This window comes from Equus asinus, chromosome 7 (genome assembly GCF_041296235.1).
Source record: "Equus asinus isolate D_3611 breed Donkey chromosome 7, EquAss-T2T_v2, whole genome shotgun sequence".
In the NCBI taxonomy this organism is placed as follows: Eukaryota; Metazoa; Chordata; class Mammalia; order Perissodactyla; family Equidae; genus Equus; species Equus asinus.
Genome location: NC_091796.1, coordinates 36,747,780 through 36,764,227, shown reverse-complemented (window position 1 = coordinate 36,764,227; position 16,448 = coordinate 36,747,780). Strand labels below are relative to the sequence as shown.

Genomic DNA, 16,448 nt, shown 5'->3' with positions numbered 1-16,448 from the left:
CTTTGATCATATGTCATTGTTTATTGTCTGTCTCTCCTGCTAAGGACAGATGCTTACCACTCTTACTGCTGAGTCCCAAGGATCTAACAGTGCCTGGCAGCCAACACTGCTGAAGGAATGGAGGAACAGAGGGCTGGGCAGCCCGTCTGGCCTGTGAATGAGCTGGGACTGCAGGAGTGCACAGCAATGGGGAGCCCAGGCTGAAGGCGGACTTTTGATGGCCTGGCACATCGCCCCCCTCCAGCTCCCCTCCTCCCAGGAAGCCGCTTCACCCAGGGGAACACGTGGCCTGGAAGAGGAGTGGCTGAATGTGTCTTCAGCTGCAAAGCAGGACCCAGACTGAGCAAGAAAAGGTGACAACTGCCCACGCACCATGGCCTCTGTAGAGCAGGCAGGGTAAGTGGCCCCAGTGCTACACCATCACCCTCCTCAGCTTCTGTCCCATCCTGTTGGGTTTTGTTTTTTTTTTTTGGTAAAGTTTCCTTTGAAAAGTCCTGTCCCTCCTCTCCAGACTGAGCTATGGGGACTGGGGGGATGAGGGGGTCAAGAGTCTAAAGGCCACAGCCCTCCAGGCAGGGAGCTGGGGAGGGGAGAGCCAAGGAGTCTGGGAGAAGGCCCCAGCAGAAGGCTACAGCTCCCCGCAGAGCCCATACCGCCCCCAAACTCTCCCGGCCCTGAGCTTGCCATCTGTTCACCCCAGGGTTTTCTGGCAAACAGGATTGCCAGTGTAGACCTGGAGGCGCAGGCCCAGGGCTCGCCCCACCTTCGCAGAGCGGTTCCCTCACTCCTGCCTCTCTTGGCTCTGCGGCAGCGGAATGGCCATGCCCACTTCTGCCGGGATCACCGCAGCTCTGCGCCTGTCTCCTGGGCACCAGGCAGGTCGAGCTGGGCGCAGCGGGTCCAAGGCACAGCGAGGGTCCGGCCCACGGAGGCCGGAGGAGGCGGCGGGTCCGTCCGGAGTCCCTCCCCAGCCCCCCGTCCCCGCGCCCCGGCCGCCCCCGGTTACCTGTGCGAGTCCTGGTCTTCCCCGGGGGACGCTCCCGCCGGCGCTCAGTACGGGCGATTGGCGTCTTTGGGCCGCTTCAGCTGCACCTTGAGCCTCTTCATGCCGATCTGGAAGCCGTTCATGGCCTGGATGGCGGTCTGTGCGCTGGCCGGGTTGTCGAAGCTCACGAAGCCTGGCGAGACACGAGGGACGAGGGCCTGGGTTTCCACGGGGCCGCCCCGGCCGGGACGGGGCGGGCGGGGAGAAGGTCGGGCCGAGGGCAGGGCGGACGGCGGCGGCCCCTCCCCGCGCTCCCGCCGCGCCTCCGGGCAGGGGCAGGCCTCAAGGCTCCTCCCCTCGGGCCCCGCCCCCGGCTGGCCTCGCGCCCCCAGCCCGCGTGCGTGTGGCCCCGCCCGGGGTGGGCGTTTCCGAGGCTCCAGGCTCCGCCCCCGGCCGGCCTCGCGCCCGCCCAGCCCGCGTGCGTGCGGCCCCGCCGGGGTGGGCATTTCCGAGGCTCGGCCTCCGGCGACCTGCGCTCCGTCTCGGCTTCGGGCGGCGCCGGCGCCGCTCGCCCCGGCGCCCATTCCCCGAGGCCGGGCGCCCGCGGCGCGGCGGGGCTCGGAGCGGCGCCCGCCCCCCACCCCGGCCGGCCCCGGCACCTCAGCCCTCTCCTTCGGTGGGAGGGGGCGGACACACCTGCGGGTGGAGGAGTTTATTGGACACTGTCCTCCCTGACAGGAGGGGGCCTGGCAGCGGGAGGGCACGGGGTGCCGGCCTGGGGAGAGAGAGCAGTGCGAGGGGGAGGGAGGGCAGGCACCTCGGAGAGAACTTCTCCACCATCGTTGCGGCCGCCCCCCTCGCCAGGGCACCTGGCCGCGGGGGAGGGCAGAGGCTGACAGTGCTCGCGGCCCCTCAGCTCCCTCCCGGGCCCTGCCGAGGCTGCCCCCAGCCGGGCTCCCTGGGGACACCGGGGTAAATCCAGACCGAGTCGCATTAACACACCGCCTCGCACCCAGGGGCTGGCGGCACCTCTCTTATTTAGTAAAATTCCAAGCCCTAGGAGCAGGAGCTCTCGCCCTGGTCTAAGCACACACCAATCCATGTGTTCCCTATGAACCCCTCATACTAATAATAGTATTGCAACAACAATAGCACAAATTAACACTATTAGTAAAAATTAGTTGAGAGCCTTCTCCGTGTACCACGGACTGCAGAAGTGCTTTTCACACAGTCGCCCCTCCCAACATCCCAGCCATCTATGGCTCCCAGTCAGTCCTTACAAGGAGTTCCCAGGTGGGGATGGATCAGGTTCTCTAAGTTCATCCATTCCTCGTTTTGGAACTCTGAATGCATCTCCTTTTACACTTTATATCAGCATTTCCCAAAATGCCCCTAATAGGTGCTCCCTGAGCAAGGGGCTTCTCCCGTCAAGCAGGTTTATAGCCAGGCCCCTCTGGGACCCTTCAAAGCATATTAACAAGTGAAAACATCCCCCTCCCGCCCCAACTTCTCCAGTAAATAAACCTTTATAGCTTTGTTTAACCTAGAATTTCCTGTAATTTATTTGACTTTAGAGGCTTTTTGTCCTGTAAAATGGACTTAGATCCTGCAAAAATCTATGAAACTAAGCTTGGCAAAGTTCCCAGGCCATCCTGCACACATGCCTCATTTGGGGTGTGTGTCCACAAATAGCCATTAGATATATAAGGGATAAACATACAGACCCCGCTGAAGTAGAAGTTGTTTTCTTAGCTAATCTTCTCTGGGACATCCAGCCTGTCTGCGACCCCTCCCTCACTCTGCCCATGTGGTGGCTCTTTCTCCCTTTTTAACTCCACCCCAGACACTGTCTCCATCCAGCCTCTTTTCTTTTTCTCTTGTCTCCTTCCTGCTTTTGCTCACATTTTCCTTTGCAGCCATGCACCATCAAATACGGGGGAGGAGTATGTGGACGTGCACGTGAGTGTATTCAAAAGTGCAAGTGAGCAAGTGAGTGATGGAAGTGGTCAGAGCCATGCCCAGAACAACGTAAGCGACATCTGTATAAATCCATATGCCAAAACAGATAGGAAAGACTTAGGATTATCCATGGTTGGAGATTAATGTGAGCCATCCTTGCACCTCCTCCTCTCACCCCTCCTAGCCCGACCCCTCCCCACCAACCCCTGTGTCTGAAGACCACAGTTGAGTGGTTAGCAGAGCAGAGCGGGTTTTCAAATGTATGAATCGTGTCTGTTACACTGCTCTCCCCCAGATTCAGGAGGGTGCTTGAACTTCTAGCCTCTCTCCCTGCCAGGACAAGATAGCCTCACCGGGGGTGACAGGGTACACCCCGCCCTCCTCCCCTTGCCCACCAGCACCATCAGCTCCAACTCTACCTCACCACCAGCCTCCTCACCTGCACTTGGTGGCGCTTTTTGCAGGAAACAAATGTGAGCAAAGGAGGGAGGAGACGGGAGAAAGAGAAAAGGGGCTGGAGGTGCTGCCTATGGGAAGGTGTGAAGGGAGGGAGAGTCACCAAGGGAGGAGCGTCACTAAGGTCCTGGAGGGAAGAAGCCCAGCCTTCGTGGAAGAGTTTAGTGTCTCCAGAAGCCAGGGGTTTAGGAAGGATTCAGGTTCAAGGGAATTTTTCTCCTCCAACTAGTTTTGTTAACTGGCTAGCAGTCGGGGCAGGGAGCGTCTCCCCCGCTGACTGGGGACCCCAGGACCAGGACTCTGGGCACCATCTCCCATGTTTAGGTTTCCAGGGCTGTCTTCCTTCTCCCAGAGCCCCCTCCTGCATCCTTCCACCTCCGAGAAAGTTCCTGCCTCCAGGACCACGGCAAGATGCACGAGTAGGAGGCCCTCCCCATGTCCCTCCAGCCCTTCCAACCAACGTAGGAACGATTCGTGCTGCACGTTCGCTCACGAAGGCCTCTGGAAGATTCTGGTTATGCTTATAAAGAGCGAGTGGGGCCTTTGAGGGGTTCACTTCAATATAGGACCATTTTGTGGCAAAAATGGTCCTTCCTTTTGGGAATAAAGGAGGCTCTGGTCAGTCCTGAGGGTCCACTCCGGCCAAGCCTGTCACATACACCATCTCATGTAGCCCTCACAGCATCCCTGAGGGATGACTGCCCAAGTCCCCCATTCACAACTGAGGACAGTGAGGCTCAGAGAGTTAAAAGCCTTGCCCATGAGTGAGTGTTGAGTTCCTTTGCACAGGAAGGCCTCTGGGAGAGTTGCAGAAGGCTCCGCTGCCAGAGGGAGTGAGAGAACCCAGGAGGCTTAAGGAGGAACCACTGGGCCGGGCCAGCATGGCAGGAGCACGTCCTTTTTCAACCTGGTGGATGTTTAGTGCTAGAAGTTTGTTTGGGAAGAGAGGAAAGAGCCAGAGTAGAGGTATACAGAGGATGATTTCCAGAAAAAGCAGGGAAAAAAATCTTGGTCCTGGGGAACTTAAATGGGCTAATGGCAAGGGTAGCATTTGGGGCAGACTCTAAGGAAATGCCTTTGAAAAGCTGAGCTGCTCCCAAGGTAGGGAACTAGGGACAGCACGAATGCATGGAGGGTATGGCTAGAGACCAGACCAAGCCTGCTCTAGCCCAGGTGCTCAGCGCATTCTGGGCTCTTAGCAATTTTCCTCTGATTTCTGTAACATCTGAGGCTTACTTAAAGAGCAGGTGCAACATCCTTTCCAGTTTGTTGTTTTCACATATGTAACTGTAGTTCACCAGGAGAAATACCAAACAGTGGAGGGTGTAACCCTGTCTTTTCCTTTGCCTTGTTTTGCCACAGCCAAAGAGAAATGCGCTGCTGGCAACTCTATGCCACTGAAGTAGCACACATTTCCTGTGGCAGCTGCCAGAGGGAGAGGGACAGTGGTGCAAAGGTCTTGACTGCTTTGGGGAACATGCTCTAGAACCTTAAGCCCTTCATGGTTCTGGAAAGTTGGTCTCCAAACTGGAATCTCCTTAACATGTGTTGCCTGATGCTTCTACACTCTTGTCTCTTCTCCCCTCCACCACCCTCAGGCTGTGTCCTGCATTCCCTGGCCAATGAAGGCTCCTACTCTATCCTCACAGCCCCAGAATCTGGGGGTCAACCTGGAGATCCTGAGCTTCTGGCAGACTCAGCTCTGGTTCTGTGTGAGGCTCTCTGGGGACTGGACTCCTCAATCCTGGGGAATCATGAGGACCTCTGGCCCCAGAAGGAAGTGCTGACAGAGACAGAAGAGGATGTAGGAGAGGCTAAGGAAGAGTGGAGGGGGGAGGTGTGGGGATGAGGTGGGGTTCCAGGAGGTCTGAAGCAAATCAAAGCAGAGAATGCCCCACTAAATTGGAATTTCCAAAAAACAATGAATACTTTTTTAGTATAAGTATATCCCAAATATTACATTGGCCTAGTGCATGTGACATTTGGGATATACTTATACTAAAAATGCATCCATTGTTTATCTGAAGTTCAAATTTAACTGGGCGTCCTATATTTCCTCTAAAATTATACTCCTAGATCCTCCCACATCCTCCCTCTCCCATCTAAGACCCAGCCACCAGGGAAATTTCCTGAAAGCTGTATCTTTGTTCTATTATTCTCAGCTCAAGCACCTCCCACCATCTTCCACTGCCTACCATATCACATGAAACATGCTCATCTGAAGTCAAAGCCCTCCCCAGCACAGACCCTCCCTTACAGGTGGCGTCCCCTGAACTCTCCTTTCTCGCCAGAGCCTCCTGCTTCCTCACTCACTGTCCCTTGACTCCTCATCCAGCCCCATGCTCTGGTCTATTCTATTCTCCCCACCTGGAACTCCCTCCCCTTCCCTTATTTACATCCACCTGCCTTTCTCATTACACTATTACTTGGTGCCTCGCACATTTCACTGCTGTTAAGTAGGGTGATTTTCATCTACACTCAGACCTGAGGCTTCCTGAGGGCAGGGACTATTTTCCTCCTCCTGACTCCTCAACAATGCAGCTCTGGTGGCCTGTGGGGGGGGTGGGTGGAAGAAGGAGGGGTCATTGGATGGCAGGAGGGGAGCAAAGAGCAGGGTAGACCAAGAAGGGGGGCGGGGGCAGGACAGAGAGGTGGACAGAGGAGGCCAAGGGGTGGGCAGGGTAGGGGCCTCAGCTGGACAGACCCCCCTCACCCCAAGGATCATGCTCAGCTTTCACCCGGGGGCCACTTTGATGAGAGAGGAGAGGGCTGCTGGGATAACGGGTGTTGCTAGGCTCTGCTCTCTGCCCCTCCTCCCACCCCTGCCCAAGGAGGCTGTTCCCCCTTCTCCCCTCGGTGGGAATTGGACTTTTTGGCTGGAAGGGGAACCTATCTCCTGGACTGGGAGAGGGAAATGGGGAGCTGGGTGGGGGTAGGCAGAAAAAGCCTAGAAGCCAAAAGAACAGTAGTAGAGAGAAGAGGGGTGAGAGATGGAGACTGGAGGCTGGGCCACAGGGAGCACCTGCAGGGGGAGGGGCGATGTGAAGGAGCAGGTTAAACGCAGTTGGACACCGGTAAATTGGTGCGAGCACCACCCTGTCCTAGGTGAAGCTAGTTGGTTTGTTATCTTTACCCACCAAAGCATTTACTTTGGTTAGTCGCCCGATCCACAAACACTTTCGAGGAGATGACATTACCGAAAGGGAGGAACATCTGCATCAGCTCAGCGTCCCCAAACTCCTGGGGCAGATGGTAGATGAACAGGTTACAGCCCTCGGGCCCTGCGGTGAGGGGAGGGGGTGGGGCGGGGGAGGAGGGATGGCAGGGTGGGGGAAGAGAGAGACAGAGGAGAGGTGAGCGAGTTAGGCAGCGGCAGCAGGGAGGGGTGGGGGCGAGGTTAGGAGGGAGGGTCTCATCCAAGATCCAAAGGCGGCCACAAAATAGTGGGGGCTGCTGAGGCCCCAGTCTGAGCTCTGGACTCTGCTCTGCCCTTGGGGAAGTCACTGAACCTCTCTGTGCCTCAGTCACCTTTTCTGCAAAAGGGATTAGTAACAGGGTGCCTGGCAACTCTGGGGCTCCACGGGCGGAGTTGATGAGTGATGGGGGGAACTTGCCGAGGCCTGATCAGTCGTGGAAATGAGGTGCTAAGGAGAGGCAGGGCTGGGGAGACCCAGGAGGGCCTGCTGGGCCTCCCTCCTGCCCAGCCCCGGCTCAGCGGAGGTCAGAGGGAAGTGCCCTGGGGCAGCAGGCCTGTGCTGTTGGGGCCAGGTGACAAGCTTCACTTCACCTCTTGCAGGCAGGCCCCACCTGGGATTCTGGGGCCCGGAATCTCCATGGGGTGGTGGGTTTGGCCCAGGCTCCTCCCTGGCCTGCAGCCACTCCTTCCCATCTGGTCCCCATGGTCCCACTCCCCCCTGCCCCGGAACCTTAAACTCAGCCCTGGTCTTGAAGGCAGAAACCAAGATTTATCCTGCCTCCTCCAGTGGGCTAGGTGCGCAGGAGGGGCTTCAACAAGGCTTCGCAATTAGCCAGGGTACCTGAGAACCTTATTACATGAAAGACTCCCCATTGCACTAAACAGTGACAGCCCTGCCACTTCTATGCATGAACAACATGTCAGGCTGTTCTAAGCACTTTATATGTACGTTAATTTACTTAATCCTCACAACAGACCTATGAGGCAAATACTATCGTCATCCCCACCTCACAGATGAGGAAACTGAGGTTCAGAGAGGTTAAGTCACCTGCCAAAAGTCACACAGCTAGTAGAGGGCAGAGCCAGGCTATGAACCCAGGCCTTCTGCCTCCATTGTCTGTGCTCTCCTTTCTCCTTAACTGTCTATCATAAATCTCAGTGCCCCGGAAACCCTGAACACTGTTGAGGCCTTTAGACGTCTGAAATTTCCAGAAGCTGAAAGGATTACATTTTTCTTTTTAAATGACCAAAATCTCAATTTTAACTCTTTGGAATGGAAATCTCTCTAAAATGCTCCATCTATTTCCTGCCGTGTTAAACAGAGTAAACCACATGTAATTTAACTTTTTAAAGCGTGGTCATTTCACTGATCGTTTCCAACCTATGGAGGACACGCAGAGGCAACAGCAGCATTTGCTAGAGCTGTGTAAGAACTGAGGTTCTGATCACAGGCTGGTGCAAACCAAGCAGGAGCTTAAAAGTGGAGGCCGTAAGGCACCCATATGGGCTGCTATGTGGCTGTCACGGCCAGAACCAACTGTTAGGTTCTCTGCCAGATAACCCAGTTCTGGAACAAAGAGCTCCCTCTGGAGTTTCTGTCCGTCTTCCTCTCTTCTCCCCTCCAGCTCTCCTCCTTTCTCCCTCCCTCCTTCTATCTCCACCCGCTTGAGGTACACAGCGATAGATCACCAGAGCTGCCCTCTGAGCCGCTCATCCCCTCGGTCATCTGCCCACCCCCAGCCTCTGGCCTCCCCTCCCTGGTCTGCTGTCTCCCAGGCAAACTGCCAGCTGACGGCACATTCAGGACCGGCGCAAAGCGTGCTCCCTCACCCACTTCCAGGGGTGCCCAGAGCTGGATCCTCCAAGCTCTGGTGGCCCTCCCTTCACCCTGACCCCTCCAACCATGCCACGTTCTCACTGGTTCATGCCCAGTGAATGTGTCCATTGATGGTCCCAGCTAGATGTGAGTCGCCTTGGGGCAGGAACCAGCTTCAAGGCCTCATGTAAGCCACACCTTCTCCAGGACTCCCACCCAGATACTCCCCACACCCTCTCCCTTACGGTGTTCCCTGAGCTCATACTCCATACTCTGTGGTCTGAGGCTCTTTCTCCTTTATGTCTGAGAGCTTTTCTCTCCAATCAGATGGGGCGCTCTTCAGGGGCACAGGCATTTGCCTTCTCTAGTCTTCCTGCCCCACCCCACAACAAGCACGTGCCTTCCCTCTTCCTCCCATCCTCATTCTTCCCGGCTTCCCTGACCGCTCCACCCCATGCTGACCCCTGACTTGAACTTGGGGCCCTTACTCCAAGTTCAAGTTCTGCAAGTTGTTTTGTGTGGATGTTATATCTGTTCTTAAAAAGACAAGGAGCCTTCGAGGGCAGGGCCTGTAGGCTCAGTCCCATCAGCATGGTCTGTGGCTGAGCCCCACAGGGACGGCTTTCCTAACCCCAGCCTAGCCCCTGCCCCTCACCCCTCAACAGTGAGCCTACACCTTGTCTTGCTCCAGCTACCGTGACCACTCACTGTGTTCCTTCGTTCACAGATTACAGAGCATCCAGATGGTATGACCGGGAGGACCTAGGAGAACCATCTGGTCCAACCCAGCCTTCTGAGAAATGGTGACACAGAGCTCCAGAGACAGAAGGCAACCACCCTGGCCACACAGCAGCCCCTGGCAGAGTAACCTCAGCCCAGCTGTGGGGCAGACAGGCTCTGGGGATTCAGGCATCTGATGGTTTTCAGGCTTAACTCAAAGACAAGGAGCTGGAAGGAGGGCCCTCCCCAGCAACCAGCATGTCCTGGTATTTCAATGGCCTGGCACGGGGGAGGTAAGCGTGATGGAAAGAGGCCAACCACAGGCATGGCTGGAGGAACACAGCCTTCTTTCTCGTGCATGCCTCATGCAACACTGTGGACATGGCTTTGGTCTGGTTCCAACCCACCTTCAACCTGTCTCCCCGTCTCCCCCTGTCCCCAGGCTCACCTCATACTTGGCAGCACCCATGCCTTTGCACCTGCTGTTCTCCCTGCCTCGAATGCCTGTCTCCCCCTCTCTATATGCTGAAGACCTCATCCTTCAGAGCCCCCGAAACCTTCCCCAGCAACCCCATTCCCAGCACCATGAGCTTGCCCTTGTATAGAGAGTGGTTCTGAACACATCCAGGTTCATGCCCCCGCTCCCCATGCTCTGCTCCCCAACAGTGGCTCATCCTGTGCACCACATTTAAGGAGAATGGAGACAACAGTAGGAGATCCCTCCTCCTGAGGGAGGCTGGAGTGGAGACTGGCCACAGAGGGTCTGGCCTAGGGAGCAGGGCACAGGGGTAGGGGGAGCTGAAGCTGCTCAGAGATGGGGAGAAAGTATGAGAAGGAGTTCAAAGCTAGACACCTGGGGTGGGGCCGAGTGTGAGTGGGGGGCGGGACAAGGAACAGATGGAGGACCTGAGTTTAAGACCAGGTAGGAGCTGTTGTGTGTGTTGGTCACAGCAGCAATGACCTGCAGCTGTGCATGTGCATAGCAGGGTTTAGAGACCCTGGAGCCCACAGCCCAGAGTGATGCAGGGTGCTGACTACAGGGTGAGGGTGAGTCAGCCTGAAGCCAGAGGGTGGTGACAACAGGAGTAGGGCCTTTAGGCACAGCTCTCTATTCTGGGCCCAGGACTGGCCACACTGGGACTCCAGGACTCCACCCCTTGCGGCTCTGATCTGACTCAAGTGGCGCTGGAAGGCTTGGCCTGGGGAGCAGAAGGACAGGGGCAGGGCAGGTTCCAGTGAGGGCACCCTCTGGTGGCAGCAGGGCTGATGGACCACCCTCACCCCATTTTCACCCATGGTGTGTCCAGATGTCACTCAGAGCTCAGCAGGGCATGAGTGCAGAGTGTGGGCAGGGGGCCCCAATGTGTACCCCTCTGGGCTCCTGTAGCTTGGCTCTCCTGGGCGAGAGGAGATCTGATGATGCAGATCTCAGGAGCTGCCCAGTGCTTGTAAACTGGGGAGGTACGTCTCAGGTACAACTTTGGAGAGGATGACAATTTAGTGAAGGAAGGGTTGTGTGCACAGCGAGAAATCCAGAGGCAACTGCTGGAGTTTGGAAGGCAGACTAGAGCTAGTTCGACCTTCACACCCCTCTAGGGAATAACCACCACTGTCCTCATCTTACGGAAGAGGCTGAGAGGGGAGGAGGTGGCTGAGCTGGGAGTCAGACACAGAGGGGTTTGCTTCAAAGCCCAGACCTTCAGCTGTCCAGGCACTGGGGCCTGTTCAGAGCCTGTCTAACCAAAGGGATTTGGACTAGCAGACCTTCAGGGCTCCTTCCAGGACTAATCCACATTTCATGGCTCCAGACGGTCTGCTGCAGCTAAAGCCAACCATTTGGAGACCGCTGGAACCTCCTGACCAGGCAGGCTACTGGGGCAGATGGGGTGGCCTCACTGGCAGGGTGACCCTTTCCATGGGGGTGGGGAGGACAGGACCTTGTTAGTGTTCCTGGCCCTTCAAACTGAGCTCTCTCAGGCCCACAGAGTCCCCAAGGGTGGACTTGTTTAAGTAGCTCCTGTGGGTCTCTAGGCTCTGGGATGGGAAGACATTGAGGGTCTGTTCGAAGTCCCCGCCTCCTGAGCCCCACTGGCCTTGCCTGCCCTGCCCTGTTCACACCAGGGCCTCTGGATGTGGCTTTCCAGGATGCCCTCCTTCCATGAGGCCTGCACTGGGGCTCTCCCATCCCCTTACCTGCCATGGAGTCCTGCCCTGGGAGCTCCAGCTGTCTCTCCTGGTCACCCAGAGGGTACAACTTCTGTCCACAATGAAATGGTCCCCCCACTGCCCTCCCTCCCCCAGCCACAAGGATTCCCACTTCTCCCCTTCCTCTCCACTGGCCAAATCCTGCCCATGAGTGAGGGGGGAGTCTTGGGTTCCTGGACCCCACTTCCTCTAGGGCCCCACCTTCCTGATCTCCCACCACTCAGGTGCACAGAGCTGCCCACGAGAAGCATCCCTTGGTCCTTGGACAGGAGAGTGCCACATCTCACAACCCTGCAGACCTCTATCACCCTCCATACAACACACAAACGTGGTCACCTTTCCAACAAAACACCCAGCCAAAGGCCCAGGTGAACGGCCTCTTTGGGGAGAGAAGGGGGTGGGGCGGGGCCCAGGAGGCCCGCCTTGCAGACTCACCTTCTCTCTGTTGCTGGGGGATCATTGGAGGTGGCTGAGGAAAGGCCTGGCTTATCTGACCATAGGCAGCAGGGTAGGCGGCTGCTGGAGGACCAGAGAGAAGAGGCAAGAGCAAGAGACGGTGACAGTGACATGGAGAGAAACAGGGTAAGAGGCAGGAAGAAAGAGAGAAATTTCAGTGTTGAGCAGCAAAAGCAGACTAGCCAAAAATTGCATTTCAGCTCAGCCACTTACAACAAAGCCAGCTTTTAGGAGTAATGAAGGAGAAGCGGCCCAGGGAAGATTAGAGGGCTGTGTATGTGTGTGCGTGTGGGTGCACACATGCACGCATGGGGAGAGGCGAGTTTAATTTGAAACAATGGAAAACCCACATGTGTGGATAATATACAATAAAGATAATCAAAAGCATCAGAATGCCATGGACAAGATCACTCCACACCACCTGGAAGCCACAAGAAGGTTTCCCCCTTCTCTGAGCCACGCCGACTCTGGTTGACATGCCCTCACTCCCACTCAGATGATGCCTGTGTGGGAGGTGGGGAGCCACCCTAGGTGTGAGGTTGGCCTCTGGGATCCTGCCAGGGGGTGGTCCCCAGGACAGATCTGGACAAAGCTGATGCTTCCTGTATGTAATTGGAAAGGGTCAGAGGTAGGACAGGAATAGGCAGCCCCCTCCTTAGCCTGGTTTGGCTCCCAAAGCGGCAGGACCTGAGGTCAGAGCTTAGGGGAGCCCAGGAGGTGAGAGAGAGAGTTTCCCCTGGGTTCCAGATGGGAGAGTCCAGCTTCACCTGGGTCCCCAAGTTGTCAAGCAGCCCCATCGCTTTCAGGGCAGACATTGCTGGCTCTTCTAAACACACTGAGGAGGGACCTGACCGAGCCAGAGAGCAGAACACTAGCTGGGATGGGATGATTATAGGTGTGTGTAGTGTGTGCGTGTGTTGTTGCCCAGCCTACGAGTGGGAGAGAGACAAGCATAACTGACAGCTTGCCTTAGGCTTCCTAAAGTGGCTCATCACCTTCCCACTCAGTGACTCCAGGCCATCTGCTCGCCCTGGGTCTCTCTTCTTGCCTCTCCTTTTTTCTACCTCTTTTTTCTATCCTCCCTTGTCCCCAGTCATCCTCACTTGAGCCTCACTCCTGCTACCTGTGTATGGCTGGGGGGGTGGTGATGGTGGAAAGTGCTTCTCTTCCAGGTCTCTCCTGCCCTCAAACCCAGGCATTTATGCTTCCTGGGCCAGTGACTGTGCACTGTGATGGGCAGCACCCTAGCTCTGGCCTCACCCCCAGTGCTGTGATGTGGCTTGGGGGATCCTGGACAAACCGGCCCTGGCAATACCATGGGGAAGGGAAATCTGGCCTCAAAGATGAGTAACTGCCCAATGAGGTCAAAGCTTCAGCCTAGCTCACCAGCTCGTCTGAAGTTCTGACCACCCACCACAGTAAGGCCACCCTGCCATGATGGGAAAACTCTCCCTGAATGCTGGGGTGCTGCACAGAGAGAGGCAGCCCGAACAGGGGTCTCCACCAATATAGCCCTCCCTCCTTCCACCGCAGCTCCCTGCCATTCCCTCCCTCCTCCGCCCTCCCACACAGTGCTGGGCCCAGGCCTGGGGTGGGGCGTGGGGAGATGCACGCAGCTGGGGGAGAGCCACGGGGACGTGCGGATACTAACGACCTGCATACTGCTGCACTCCGGCGTAGGCCTGCTGCAGGGGGTCCGCGGCGGTGGGGCTCTGCGCTGCAGGGGAACCAAGGGGACAGAGGTCAGCCACATCCACCCAAACCAGCTCCTCCCTAACCATGCCCATGGAGATGACATTGTGGCTTCATCACCCCTCCCAGCCATTGTAGTGTTTGCCCTGGGACAGAACAGCTGAAGCAGGAACCCTGAGCGCCTGGACCCTGCTGGGGTTCCCCCTTCCCCAGCCCAGGGCCCTTAGTAGGGGAGAAGGTTGCCTACTCTGGCTGAGGGATGCAGGCTGCAGTCGGCCTAGGGTGAGGTGGGATGGGCGGTTCATGCAGAAGGCAGTGAAGGGTTTGGAAGAAGATGCCAGAGGAGGGCTTGACCATGAGGGCCTTGGTGGGGAGATACATGAGGGACTCGGCCTGGAGAAGGGCTATGGGAAATCAGGCAAGGGGGCTAGAGGCTGTCAGGAGGGTGGTCTCATCCTCACTTATCTCCAGCAGAAGTCAGAGGCAGTCCCAGCTGGGGTGAAAAAAGGGCAAGGGAGGCCTCACCTGTCACTCTGTCTCCTGGGCCAGCCATGCCTGCTTAAACAGAGGGACCTCTCCTTTATTCTTAGGGATTTTGCACAGGGCATGGAGCCATGGCTGAGACACTCTCAGCAGGGACTGGCCACACAAATGAGGTCTGCCCCACGGACACTGAAGAACCAGAAGAACAAGGACCTTCCTTCCACCTGATCTCATGACTCTGGGATGTCTACTGCCTGGTGTGGGGAGAGGACCCTTGGACTGATACTTTGGCAAGAAACTTGGGGCAACTGGACTGGAGAAAAGCCTTGGTTGATTTCTGTGGCCTTTGTTGTCTCTGCAGAAGCTGTGGGCAAAAGCCAGGAGCATGGACCCATGGTGGGCACTATCCATGGTGACCAAAGCCAGTCATGCTGACATGGGAGTGGGCTGGCCTTGGAGGCTCAGGGAGGTGGGTGGAGACAGATCCAGCCTCAGTATGTTTGGGGCAGACTCAATAACACAGAGAGGCAGGAAGAAAACCATCTGAGCTTATGTGCCTGGTGACCCAGGCCAGCCACGTTAACTGGCAGTGCCAGGCTTTGGGGCCTGTAGACCAGGAAGAATTCTCAAACTTCCCTTCTGAGCTCTTCCCTGAATCTCTCAGTCAAATTCCATTAGAACAATAGCACTTGGGCCTCAGGGGAGCCAAGGGAAAATCCTAGGGCAGAGGTCCTGAGAGACAATGTGGACGGCAGCAGGGGAGCTGGGCAGCTGAAGATGGGTCAGGATGCAGACCTCTTTCTGCCTGGGGCTGCCCCAGAACATAAGCCTATCCCTATATTTCCCCCATGGTGGAGCCTGGGGCTCCCAGTGCTGAGGTAGTTGTGGTGCTTGGAGGGGTGATCTCCTCGTCCCTCCTGCTCCCTCTGCCTGACTCCCCTTGCCAGCCTCAGCTCTCTGGAGGGAGAGCCATGTCTAGCTTGTCCTCTTGGTCTTCCTAGCTGCTTGCCCACATAGTGCCTTTATCCAGATTAGAAAAAGGTGTCTCTTCTTCTGGGCACACAGTTTGGTGCCCTGTGCAAAATATAACCTGCACAACTTCCATGACAGCCCCCCAGTGCAATGCCATGATCATAGCAAGGACTCAGCAAATACTGCGACATAAGGAATGAATGAATGGTCCTTCAGGGGTGTGATGTGGCAGTAAAGGCCACACTGTGTGCTTCCACCCTGATCTCGAGGAAGATAGGAGAACAGAGAAGCTACCTTGGGCTAGGAAGTGGAGAAAAGCATTTCTAAAGCCCCTCTCTAATTCTCTGCTTAATGACCTCATTAGTAACTGCCAAAGAGTGAACATTTTGAAGGATCTCGTTCATTACAGCGGCTCCAAACTCCGCATTTAAAGACGGTAAATTAATTTTTTTAATGTACTACTTTTCTCCTCTCCTTCCCTCCATCCCTCCCTCCTGCTCTGGCAGGGAATTGTTTATGGGATGTGGCAGATTGTTACAAATGGGGGAGAGAAACATTTCCAAATTCCATGAGGGAAACAGCTCACAGATGCTGGTGGAGGTGGGGAAGGAGCAGGTTTGTCAAAATCCAGAGATCCAGATGGGCTTGTGGGCAGGGAGGAGGGGGGAAATGAAACCACCCAGATGTGGTGGCAACTGTATCTCCCAGCCCATGAACCTGAGGGAGGAGGAGCCCAGGAAGCTGAGAGTGGTGGGATCTCTCCCACCTCCAGCTTGCCAAGCCCCTCCCCTGCCTCCCTTGCCAGCCTGGAGTCTTCATCCTTAAACAACGCTCCAGATCCTCCATGCCCTGCCACTTCACTCTCTAGGCTTCTCTGGTCTCTTCTCTAGGCACTGAGGGGTGAGTTTCAGGATAAGCACTGGGATGGGATCAAGGACAACTCCAAGTTCAAAGTCAGGAAATTCTCCTCTATTACCCTCTAGCACAGTGACCTTGTACTCTGCTGCTGGTGGAACTTTTATATTCTCTGGATGTCTGGGTCTTACTCCAGACACTGAAATCAGAATCTCTTGGCTTTTGTGGTTTTACAAAGCCACACGTTGGATTCTGATGCACAACCAGCGTAGGGAGCACAACTTTGCCCCCAGCCCTGCCTGCTGATCTACCCCAGCCTGACCTCCTCTGCCCTACTTGAGCCAACCTCCTTACCACCTCCTGCCCCTGTCAGGCAGGCCCCTCCTGCCTCTGGGCTTCCAGGACAGTTACTCCACATTGTTCATCCTCACCTCTCCAATTCCTACCCATCTGTTAAAGTCCAATCTGAGCCTCCTCCTCAGGGAAGCTCTGTGGGCTTCTTCAGCTTACAGAACTCTCCCTTTATTTGAATCCTTTAGCATCTCAAATCGGCAAACATTGACTCTTGATCAGACTCATTCTGCTTTATGGTCTCAACATTCTGTCAATGTGTACTGTGTTCCTGACTGGACTTTGACCTCCCAGGTGATGAG

At 56.0% G+C, this 16,448-nt stretch overlaps 1 protein-coding gene and 1 long non-coding RNA gene across 51 annotated transcripts in view; one reads left to right on the top strand and one right to left on the bottom strand.

Annotated features, from left to right (window-relative positions):
• CELF4 (CUGBP Elav-like family member 4) overlaps positions 1-16,448 on the bottom strand; it is a 304,371-nt gene that overhangs the window by 8,668 nt on the left and 279,255 nt on the right. For 8 of the 50 annotated variants that reach the window (XR_011504446.1, XR_011504445.1, XM_044774628.2 and 5 more), the window contains exons 9-12: positions 13,445-13,510; positions 11,773-11,856; positions 6,598-6,681; positions 1,007-1,178 (exon numbers count right to left, since the gene is read on the bottom strand). Coding sequence is in view for 46 of the 50 variants with exons in the window: in XM_044774628.2 (XP_044630563.1) it covers positions 1,051-1,178; positions 6,598-6,681; positions 11,773-11,856; positions 13,445-13,510 (362 nt within the window). In the remaining 4 variants the exon portion in view is untranslated. Of the gene's footprint in view, positions 1-1,006; positions 1,179-6,537; positions 6,682-11,772; positions 11,857-13,444; positions 13,511-16,448 lie in introns of all 50 variants that reach the window. The other 42 variants (XR_011504448.1, XM_044774635.2, XM_044774634.2 and 39 more) reach the window with 11 other exon arrangements.
• Positions 279-14,301, top strand: LOC139045652 (uncharacterized). The gene is made up of 3 exons (XR_011504449.1): positions 279-396; positions 9,140-9,425; positions 14,076-14,301. It is a non-coding gene; the product is annotated as an uncharacterized lncRNA (long non-coding RNA).